At 35.8% G+C, this 12,338-nt stretch overlaps 1 protein-coding gene across 1 annotated transcript; it reads left to right on the top strand.

Moving 5' to 3' along the window:
• Positions 1–9,949: 9,949 nt before the first annotated feature.
• Positions 9,950–10,807, top strand: LOC117181257 (uncharacterized protein F54H12.2-like). Its single transcript, XM_033373824.1, has one exon. The coding sequence runs from the start codon at positions 9,950–9,952 to the stop codon at positions 10,805–10,807; it is 858 nt and encodes a 285-aa protein (XP_033229715.1).
• Positions 10,808–12,338: the final 1,531 nt, after the last annotated feature.

Here is a 12,338-nt window from a genome sequence, read left to right as displayed (position 1 = left end):
CAATACAATTTTACAGTGCCTAGATGGCGGGCCCGAAAACAAAATTTTTAAAGTGGTTCTAAAACCGAGGTGGCGTACCCAAGTTGATATTCACGGCAGCTAAAATAGCGTACACCGTATATGTATTTTAAACAAAAATGATACCTTGGTTTGCTTGACGAGGTGTGCAACTTTCTTCCTTGTAGAGCTGTAGCGCTGAAGAGAAGTGACCTGGCAAGAGGCGACTTGAACTGCTGATGGGCCGTTCACCCGCTGGTATCTATCTAATGCCAGTCTGTCTTCTTGAAGACGTTTCAATTGTACTTACTTACGAGAAAAGCGTTTGACGCTTTCTAGTAGTAAAAGCCTGTACTAATCAGACTTTGTCTACCTCACATTACTCATCCTGCTTAGTGGGCTTCTCGAAACTTTAGCGGTTGTTGTTGAGATCTGGAGTAACGTCTTCCAGTTCTTGCCTCTCCTGTTGAGAAATGTGGAATTCAATGTCCTCTTGTTCCTCACTTACCTTGTCCATGTTTTATGACTTAGGGCTTCCGAGAAATTTTGAGGCCCAATTTCATGCCTTTGAGGTGCTTTAAAGCACTACTTATGGCAATGCTTTGAGTTATTACTTGTATTGATGTTTCTGAAGATTTCATCAAGTAACGAGCTTTATCAATAATTTGAGAGAATCCTGTGCTGTCTCTTGGATCCGTGCCCTGTACAGCTATTTACGCTTGTTTTTCTATGGGGCTAAATTCCGTCTGGAATTTACTTATCCTCATCCTCTTACGTTTGGGGTGTTTTCTCTTTTTACTACGTGAGTATAAATCAGCAACAATTACTTTTTGTTTATTATTTTTCCACCTACTTATTGCTCCACGCTCGTACACGGCCTGTATTTGAACATCGTTTCAGTTCAGCTGCTGGTATACTTTCGTTTTGGTTGAGGCTTCCTTCTTGAAAAAATATATTAAAAAGCAAAAATAAACAAAAAATCTTGTATATCATTTGGTAGACGAGCACAGAATGGACGGGAACAACAAGGAAGAACTTCGTAATCGTAATATGCTCGGATATCATTAGCGTGAAACATGCCAGTAGTACCGGGCCACTATGGACAGACTATCCCCTCCACTTTCCGTTTCCCCCTCCACTGCACTATGGCCCCGACCCCCTCGCTGTGGTGGTGGGCGCCACTCTCACCACTATGGGACACCTGTTTGCAGCCGACTTGAGGGTGCGCGTCCCGACTCGCTTCTCTACTCTCCACTCTCGAACACTTGTTTGAAGGGTAATTTATGAGGGTATATCCTGTCACATCCTTTCTGTGTTATTTTATTCGAATCACCGAGAAAAATGTATCCGCAACTGCCTGGGAAGCTGAACGTATTAGTCACACTTGAATCGCATCTAATTCGAGCATGTATAGGTCAATGTAAAAGCATTAGGAAGTCCTTTTTGGCTCCCGTTACTTACTGACCGTCTGTCAGAAGTAAACTTTTCATAGAGGGGTGCAAAAATTGATTACCTTCTAAAGCCAAAAAAAGATTGTATACAATTTTTTTGTTAACTTCAAAGTGATACTTTTTCCAAAATAAATCGCTAACTATCTTAAGGCTACTGGATATTTAGTAGAAGGAAGGATAATAAGTAGGTACATGTTGAAATACTTTTAAAAAAAGACATATTTATTATACAAAGAAAATTTTCAAAAACGAGAATTATTGGATTATATTTTTCAATTTATTTTAACCATCTAGTTAAATTTGATTCTTTTTAGAACATTCGTGCGTACACGGGAAGTCAGGTGAGTTGATAAAACGCTACCAATTTCATGATATACAATGAAAGACCTGTCTTTTGAAGACCTTTGGGACCTTGTAGCAAAAGTTGTACAAAGTGCCACAGGTTTTAAAATCGATGATACTTTCCATGTTGAAATGACACGTGTTCAGATACCAGTCGGTAAATGTCGTGTTAAATTACAATCTGACATTTTTAAACGTTCCGTATTGACAATAGAGAGTAAAGCAAATACTTGTTTACCACAGGCCATTGTAGCGGCAATATCCAAAGGGAAATTGTTGGCCAATAAATATAACATTGAATTACAAAATGACTGGCGTCGAAAACGCGAGAAAGGTGGTGTGCATCAATGCACTGGAGCTAATAGGTTAACGCTAGACGCCGGTGTAATTATACCTCTAAATGGCTGTGGCATTCCAGAACTTGTCCAGTATCAAAAATTCCTGTCAAAATCTCAGATAGCAATAATTGTGTATCATTATGATAGCTTTGGTTTAGGAAAGGCGAAAGCTTTTTATGACGGAACTTTTGATATTACAAATAAAGGGGATATAGTTAAGCAAAATATTTACTTGCTCTATGAAGGTGCTTCCAAATGCCATTTTTCACCTATTTTATTATTGATAGGGGCTGGTGGTAGTCGACATTTTTGTGCACCTTATAACAAGGCTTATAAAAATCCTGAGAGTCATTTATGCGCAGAAAAATGTAACGCTTGCCACATATCTCCACCCTGTAATCAGGAAAGTAGGATTGTATTTGGGGATATCGAAAAGCAAATAAAATACGATTCATGCCTTAGGTCCTTTTATGGGGCCTCATGTATGAGAAACCATTTAAATCCTGATTCATACAGTAAGGGAAAAAGTATTTGTTCAGTATATAAAATTTGTGGTAGTTGTTCAAAATTAATCAACCATTTAGATGTCAAAGATCATAAATATGGATATTCAAATTGTGTTACGTGCAGAAAAGTTTGTCCAAACAACCATTTGTGCTACATAACACCAGTTGGGAATCCACGTTATAATAAAAAAGTCGCATACATTTTTTACGCTTTTGAAACTCAACAGAGTGAATCTGTCGTTGGTCAGGAATCCACGAAAATTCACGTACCTAATTTGTGTGTAGCACAACAGGTATGTGATGAGTGTATGGATGATCCTGACCCAAATATACGATGTAAATGGTGCGGTATCAGACAGTATATTTTTAGTGAAGATCCGGTTTCCGAGTTTACAAAATTTGCCACGCGAAAAATGAGTCATTTCACGGAAACCGTTTGTATAGCAAATAATGCTAAAGGATTTGATGCTCAATTTATTTTGAGTCATCTTATTAAAGAGAAAGGGCTTAGAAAGCCACCTGAAATTATTTTAAATGGGACTAGCATGCTTTTGATGAAGGTAAATCAAACCCGTTTTATTGACAGCTTGAATAACCTTCACATGCCATTTAGACAATTGCCTGAAGCTTTGGTTTAGAAGAGGCAAAGAAGGGTACATTTCCCCATTTATTTAATACTCCCGAAAATCAAGAGTACATTGGAAAAATACCTGATACCAAATATTTTTCACCCGATACAATGTCTCGTGAGGCTCGGGATTCATTTTACAAGTGGTACGAAGAATGTGTCACATCAGAATACAATTTTAATTTCAAAGAAGAATTGAGATCATATTGTATAAATTATATAGACATTCTTCGTAGAGCGTGTTTGGCTTTTAGAGAATTATTTCTTAAAGTTGCCAATGTCGATCCATTTATTGTGAGCATAACAATTGCATCGGCTTGCTCAAAAGTTTTCAGAAAAAATGATCTAAAAGCTGATCAAATAGGTGTCATACCAATCGGTGGTTATAGAAGGGCTAATAGACAGTCGAAGACAGCCATCGAATGGTTATTAGCCTTAGAACGCGATTTGGACATTGAAATTGCTCATTCAGACAGGGCACGAGAATTTAGATTGCCAGAGGGATGTGTAGTCGATGGCTATTTTGAAAATAAAGAAGTAAGTACGAAAGTAGTTTATCAATTCCATGGTGGCTACTGGCATGGGTGTCCGCAATGTTTTAAATTAAATCGGAATAAAAGGTTAGGTTACAATAAAAGTTCTGAATCTCTAAATTATCGTTTTCAAAATGATAATTTACGCATTTTCTTAAAAGACCACCCACTTTTGATGACTGACGCCTTGAATCCTCGAGATGCATTTTATGGGGGTGGATCAGGTAATAGATTTTCGTATTACGAGGCTAAGGGTTAATTGAAAATATCATATCTTGATGTTTGTTCACGTTATCCATTTGTTTCAAAATATGGATAATTTCCCATTGGTCATCCCAAAGTTTACATTGGTGATGACTGCAAAAGTTTAACCGGTGTAAACTTTGATTTATCTAATGTCGAGGGACTGGTCAAATGTAGAGTATTACCGCCTACCAATAAGGATTTACCTGTTCTGCCTGTCCGCATGCATGGTAAACTCATGTTCCCTTTGTGTAATACTTGCTGTAAAGAACAAATACAAAGCGATTGTCCACATGTAAATAACACAAATGCGCGAGAAATTGAAGGAACATGGGTTTCCGACGAGATAAAAGCTGCGATTCAAGAGGGTTATCAAATTACTGCCAGTTTTGAAATTTGGCAGTATGAGACTACTCAATATAATAAGGTCACAAAAATGGGTGGTCTTTTTGTAGAATATATGAATCGATTTTTAACTGAAGCATGAAGCCAGCGGATACCCTGCCTATTGTACTGATGAGGCTTTGAAAAAGACATTTATTCAAAAAAATTTCGAATCTGAGTTTATAGCCCTAGATTCGAAAAATATGAAAAAGAATCCTGGTTTGCGATCGTTGGCGAAACTTTGCCTCATTTCATTTTGGGGGAAATTTGGTCAACGAGAAAATATGCCAATGGCTGAGATCATTCATAGTCAACAAGAATGATTGAAAATTGTTCAGAGTCCGGATAAAATTCTCAACAGTGTCTTGCCTGTAGACGATAATAGTATTTATGCATCATGGTTGTACAAATGTGAAGCTGTAACTCCATCGCCTATTACCAATGTGGTTATAGCAGCTTACACAACAGCCCAGGCACGCTTGAAGTTATTTACCACAATGTTTGTAAAGTTAAAGGTATTAATTTAAACTATGAAAATTCCGAAATGATAAACTTTGACTCAATATGTGATCTGGTTACTAGAAAGACACAACCAATTAGATTAAAGTTTAGTCGTATTCGTAGAACACCTTATCACTAGGTAGTTACGAAACAAGAGGAAAAAATACGTCGTCCGGTTTACACTAAAAGACGATTAGTTGAAAGATATGACTCTTTACCATTTGGCTACATTTCATAAGATAAATAATTTATTTCTATTTTAACCATATAAATCGAATTATGAAAATTTGAAGAATCACTTTCTCATTCCTACACACAGAAACAATGGCTTTTGCACTTCAAAATTAAAATAATTGTATGTTTACTTCTTTTTGCCTTGTTTGAAAAAAAATATTCTTCTGCTTACTAATAATGATATTTTTTGTTTTCAGTTGAGCAATTCGGACTGTTTGGTGATGATGGAGCGAATACTTTTTTCGATCCGTGCACTCAGAAGCATCACCCCAATTTACCAACACTTACTGACTTTAGCGACTATTTTCATGGAGGGGATCAGCCCTACACTCTTCAATTGTCCGATATAAGTGTGGACTTAATTGAAAATTAGAATTAAAAATGAAATTTAAATGTATTAATTTCAAATTTTTAAATTATTTAGTATATATTTGAAAGGGAATTTAATAAAATGAAATCTACTTTTAAAACATAAAAACTGTCTGCAAATTTTACTTATCACCCCAAAATGCATGAAAAATTCAATTGTATTATTATTTTTTTATCAAAAGCAAAAATCATTTAGAATAATATAATTGTATACCTGATTTTTCTAACCTAAAACAGGCAACCAGAATATAGCTGAAAAACTAGAGGTTTGCGGCAGTGGTCCAACGCGGCGCGGCGCGGTGTGAGGACTCGCACGCCCATGTAAGCTCATCTCTGGGCGTGCTGGAAGGTACACATCATAATTAGCTTATTTATTGACGTGCTTGAGAGCGGTCAGAAGAATCAGCTCAAGCAATCTGACCACGCGGATAGAATCTTATTGATCAATTTCCACAAAATAAAGATAATAAAAAAGTGTATAAACATAAATTTCTAGTTAAAAGAATCAGGATACTATTCTATAAATAATAATTACTAGTTAAATTCTATCATTCTTAATTATGGACGCACGCTGGAAGCATCCATTTACATCGTTGGTATGTGGACCAACAGGATGTGGTAATCGACAATTTAATGAGAGAGTCTTCAAATAACACAGTAGTAGATCTGTTTACCAAGGGTAGTCATCATAAAAATGTCAGTGTAATTTTTATATCTCAAAATCTCTTTCATCAGGGTCATGGACAAAGAGATATTTCTCTAAATGCTAACTATATTGTTACTTTTAAAAACCCTCGAGATCGTGCCCAAATCCAGGATCTAGCTCGGCAGGTTTGCCCTGAAAATTCTCGATTTATACAAGAAGCCTATCATGATGCCACTTCTCAACCTCATGGTTATTTACTTCTTAATTTGAAACAATCCACCCCCGACAATTGCCGATTTCGGACAAGTATTTTTCCAGAAGACCCTTATCATTATGTTTACGTACCTACCAAAGGTATAAAAAGAGGTCACAGTGAGGAACACGTACCAGTTGCACGATTGTAAAGTTGTCGAAAGGTGGTAAATCAATTGGCAAAAAAATTCTATTATTTTACATGCTCTTTGTCACCTGAACTCCGGTCAACGTCTTGCTTTATTAAAATCCTCGGATGCCCGACTTGTTAAATGTATTTGTGAGTGTGCTTTAAATACGTTATTGGGAAACGTGCCCCTCATGAAGCAAGAAAGGCTAAAGTTAAAAAAGCAAAAAAAAACTACTTCATAAATTAGCGGAAACCTATGGTACGTGGAAGAAAAAGAAAAACTTTATCGTACAAAAAGGATGAGATATAGAAAAAGATTCGTTCCAGCTGGTAGAAATCAGTTTGCTCATATCCTTCGAGAGCTTGTCACACCACGAGAGCTTGTAAAAAATAGAGAATACTGGAGAGTGAAATCAGATAAACAGTTGTCTCGGGATCTCAGTAATAGAACGTACTCTACATTTCACCCTTTTATAACTGACAATGATAGTACAGATGATCCTAGTGATTCACATAGACTTCGAGAAACTCCAAATATAAGAACTCGTGCAAGAAGTCGTAGCAGAAATAGAAAAGATCAATCACTGAGTCAGCGTGGTTCAGGATTGATACCAAAATGGCAGTCTTTTAATCTGAGATGCCACTGTTAGAAGAAATATACTACAAGCCAAGAAAAGTATCTAGTGCTAAAGTGCTTGAATGGTTAAAGTCACAGGACACATTTACCAAACATAGGCCTATTCGTAGAAAATTTCAAAGATTACATTATAATGTTAGCTCTATTGATAATGTATGGGAGGCTGATTTAGTTTAGCTCCAAAGTCTGTCAACCTGCAATAATAATTATACTTTTCTATTAGTAGTAATTGATGTTTTAAGTAAATTTGCCTGGGTCGAGCCTCTTCGAAATAAATCTGCTTTAGAAGTAAGACACGGTTTCGAGCGTATTCTTCAGAAAGGTAACAATCGTGTACCTATCTGTTTACAAACAGAAGCTACCATATGCAATGCATCCAAAGCATGGGAAAATATTCAATTGCGATTCAGTAAGGAAAAGAGGTCTACAAAAAATGGAGTGAAGTTGAAAGTTAAAGTTGAAGTTGAAGTTGAAAGATCTAGCAGGAGAAGAAATTGATGGACTTTTTTACGAACAAGAATTGACCGGCGTAAAAAATAAAGGTATAGCAGAGGAGAAATTTAAGATTGAAAAAATACTGCAAACTAAAGGCAAGGGAAACAAGAAACAATTTTTTGTTAAGTGGATAGGCTATCCGGATAAATTTAATTCCTAGATACCAGCTTCAAATTCTATATCATTGTAAAAATGAATTCTGATCAATTTTAACTTATTTTACCAAGCAATAGTAGTATGAAATATTTTCCCGATAATAGAGCTTCCAATTTTATAACAAAATTGCCATATGAGATTCGGTTGCAAGGACAGTGGGTAGTAGCACTCACAGAAATACAACTTTCTCGTACATTTCTCCATGTGAGACCCGATGACTCAATTGAAAACCGCATTACCCTTATGAATGCTGGGACTGACGGGCATACGTTCCCACAATTTGATGGTAATATGGAAAATAGAAAAAGCATTGAGAATGGTATTGACCTTCTTTACAAATATAAAGTACCTTTTGCAGAAGATAAAATAAATGATGAAAATATGAGAGAAAAGTTAGAAGATTTAATAGAACTTATTGTCATGAATGAAAAGTTAGAAGATGAAGCAGAAGTTCTTATATGGAAAAAACCCTTTGTAAATTTCTTTGAACCTGGCCTTTATGCCGATATTGAGTGTCTTTTAAAGACTCTGAACAGTCTTCCAGAATTAGGACAACACATTAAATTTAAATATGACAAATTCAAAAGCAGCTACGTGCGCATACAAAAACAGTGTACAAAATTATGTCAGATGACTGATCAACATTTTTTGGTACTTAGTGATAAATTATCACGTATTCTTGGTTTTGCACCAGATAATCTACTTCCAATCGAAAATAATGAGTATACTGCTAGATATCCACCTAGTCTAGCTAGTGGTCTTCCGGATAAATTATTTGTTTACTGTAATACTTGTGACCTCGCATTACTGGTGATGTAAAAGCTCCACTCTTACGTACTGTTTCTCTAGATACAAGAGATTACTGTTTTGGTACAACACAAGTCAGTAATTTTTCACCACCCAATTACATACCAGTTCTTCATACAGGATTTCCTACCATTGAAATTGATATAAGGGACCACGTTAGTTTGCCAATACCATTCGAGTTTGGTACGCTGACAGCTACACTTCACTTTAAAAGTATTGAATAGATATATATAAGAAAGAAATAATGAGCCAATACGCCGAATATTACGCCTTACAAGCAGTTGGTGGTGGAGGGATTCCCCAGATTTATATTGGCGCATCATATCAAAAAGGTCACGGTATTGGAAGCTTTCTTGGCGGTCTATTTCGGCGTGTTCTTCCTTTCTTAACTAAAGGAGCTCGAATTGTCGGAAAAGAAGCTCTTAGAACTGGCATGAATGTTATGAATGATTTGGATGCTAATATTCCGCTCAAAATTCATTTATAAATCGCTTTGGGGAAACTGGTGAAAATTTGAAACGGCATGCTATTGATAAAATGGAGAATATTATGAATGGTTCTGGTTATAAGAACAATCGGAGTAAGCAAATGGTTCAGTTGATTTCTAATCGTGGTGCACTTAAGGTCGTAAGCCGAAACCCCATTATTAAGAAAAAAAAGAAAGCCTCTAAATAAATAAAAAAGCGTGGTACGGTGAAAAGAAAGAAAGCGACAAAGAATAAAAGAAAAACAAAGAATACAAAAAAGTATATAAAGCATAAAAATCGGAAGCATTCTATTGATGATATATTTGGAAATTAGTAGTGTATAGAATTCGCATCCGAGACAAAATATATTTCTTAAAATGTCGTTTCTACATTTTCATTCTTGTGAGTGCTTAATGTCTGAGTTAGATCTATTCTCGATACCTCCTACACAAACCTCGATAGAAAGCTCTCAATGGGTACACTATAAACCGGTATCATCCCTTATCGTTGACTCGCCTATAGAATTTGTCGTCCCTGGTCATGGTGATGAATACATTGATTTGGCTCACACAATTCTAAATCTCAGGGTGAAATTAATAACACCACCTAGGGTTGCTGCAAATGCCGAACAATTGGATAGAGTTGGTCCTGTAAACAATCTATTACATTCGTTATTTAATCAAGTGGATGTCTATTTTAATAAAAAAAGTTGTATCTCCACCCAGTAATTCCTATGCTTATCGGGCATACATTGAAACTCTACTTAACTATGGTTCTGCTGCTAAAAATAGTCATCTGACTACCTCTCTTTGTTATAATGACACGCCTGGAAAATGGATAATTTCGATGAAAATGTGGGATTAAAAGCTCGCCAAAAATATTTAAGTGCTGGTAAATCTATTGATCTTATTGGACACCTGCACTGTGATGTTTTTAACCAGGACAAATTTCTTATCAATGGTGTGGAATTGAGACTACGACTAGTACACTCAAAAGATTTATTCTGTCTTATGGATGGCACAAATGGCTGTAGTATAAATATTGAGGAAGCCTCACTAATTGTGCGTCGAGCAAAAATTAGTTCCGGTATTCTATTAGCGCATGCAAAAGCTCTATCGCATGGTACTGCAAAATATCCTATTACACGTGTCGAGGTAAAAGCTTTGTCTCTACACTCAAGCGTTCACTCTGAAACGCTTGATAATATTATTCTCGGTCACATGCCAAAAAGAATAATAATTGGATTTGTGGACAATATTGCATTTAACGGAAACGGAAACAAAAATCCTTTTAATTTTCAAAATTATAAAATCAATCATCTTTCACTTTATGTTGATGGTACTCAGGTACGTTATAAACCACTACAGCCATCATTTGGGGATAAGAAGTTGTATGTCGAAGCTTATCAAACGTTATTTAGCGGAACTGGTATCCATTTTCTGAACGAAGGAAATAATATTGATAGAGAGAATTATCCTGCAGGAAACTGTCTGTTCGCCTTTGATCTTACACCTGATCTCTCAGCAAACTGTTACTCTCACTGGAATCTTGTAAAACATGGTAGTCTCAGAATTGAAGTACGATTCGAGGACGCCTTGACTAGTACTATTAATTGTCTTGTATATGCGGAATATGATAATGTTCTAGAAATAGACTCGTCCAGACAGATTATTGTCGACTTTAGCGTTTGAGTGGGGAAAAAATCAATTATGCCAATGACTTGACATACTTCAAAGACAGTATACTGTATGCGTCCTTCGTGAAAAGTTGGTTTTCTTTCCTACATTCTAACAAAAAAAATATATATACGAAATCATGGTTGACTACGTGATTGACATACAAGGATTTAGAGACCATTCTGGTCGATTTATTCCTAAAGAAGTAGCTGTGATTTTTCTGGACCGTTATTGCATTTCTCATTGGATTATTTCTCCACCATTTTCATTTAGTGATCTCACGAATGAATCTCAATAACAAAATAACTGGCTTAGTTGTCACCATCACGGTATTGAGTGGTTTGAAGGAGATGTCCCAATGAATTTCCTTCACGCCAATATACGTGACATTGATCGAACGGCCAAACTAATGTAGACCAGAGGACATAAAAAAACGGAGTTACTACAAAAAATTACAAGTAGACAAGTAATAAATTTGGAGGAACTAAAATGCTCATCGTTTAAAAAATTACCATTCATAGACGAATTTTGTTTTCATCATGGTATAAAAAAGAAAACAATGTTTATGTTTGCTTTTAATAATGTACTCAGATTAAAGAACTGGATAGAGAAACTGCAAGAGGATAATCTACTCTCCTTATCCTATAATCAAATACAAGGGTACAGTACTACTACGCTCAGATCACCTACGACCTATTAACCGAGCATTACGGCCAATTCTGAAGATTCGGATAAGGATGCGGTAGACTTGATTTAAAAAACTACCCTACCAATATCATCTAAAAAGTATGAACAGCCTACAAATTCTACAAGTACTTCGACTTCCAAAAGCTCGGACATTCGGCGTGTTTCCAGCAGATCAGATTCCTAAACGTTGGACGAAACCATCTGCAATTATAGCTAATTTTGATGAACAATCAAAACCTGGAACTCACTGGATCGCCCTATACGTTGGCTGTGATGGAAGAGGTACCTACTTCGACAGATACGGGTTACCGCCTCTTATACCTAAACATCTTCTTCGTTTACGGGGAAATTGTACCTTCTAAAGGTGGAACACAAAGAGACTACAAACTGCGACTTCGAATGTTTGTGGGCAATATTGCATTATGTTTCTCCATTGTATGTGTAATGGTTATTCTCTGATTTTAATAATTTTTTTACGAATAATTTAGAAAAAAATGACTGTCTTGTGCGAAAATTTTACAAAAAGTTGTTGAAGAAATATAAATTCAAACATAATATTTCTCGAGTATCGAAACAGCGCATACGTGGCGGTAAATATTGTAAGCGCACAGATCTTGCATCATGTACGCAAACTTCATTGTCGGAATTGACCACACTTTCTTTATTCTAGAAATATGTAACCTATTTTTCCAATACAAAGTGTAAATAAATAAATTTTATATTATTTTAAATGTTCTTATTTTCATTTCACTGCCTTTCATACATTTTACCCATTTATTTTATTTTTACAACAATAATTGTAATAAAAATTATTCTTTTTTTTAAATTTTTCCTCAACGTTATTTTTTCAAACCGTAAA

This window comes from Belonocnema kinseyi, chromosome 1 (genome assembly GCF_010883055.1).
Source record: "Belonocnema kinseyi isolate 2016_QV_RU_SX_M_011 chromosome 1, B_treatae_v1, whole genome shotgun sequence".
Classification (NCBI taxonomy): Eukaryota; Metazoa; Arthropoda; class Insecta; order Hymenoptera; family Cynipidae; genus Belonocnema; species Belonocnema kinseyi.
This window is presented reverse-complemented; position numbering and strand designations above follow the sequence as displayed.

What these genes read in the sequence shown, in the direction of transcription:
- LOC117181257 (XM_033373824.1), top strand. Translation starts at nt 9,950, where the DNA reads ATGGATAATTTCGATGAAAATGTGGGATTAAAAGCTCGCCAAAAATAT.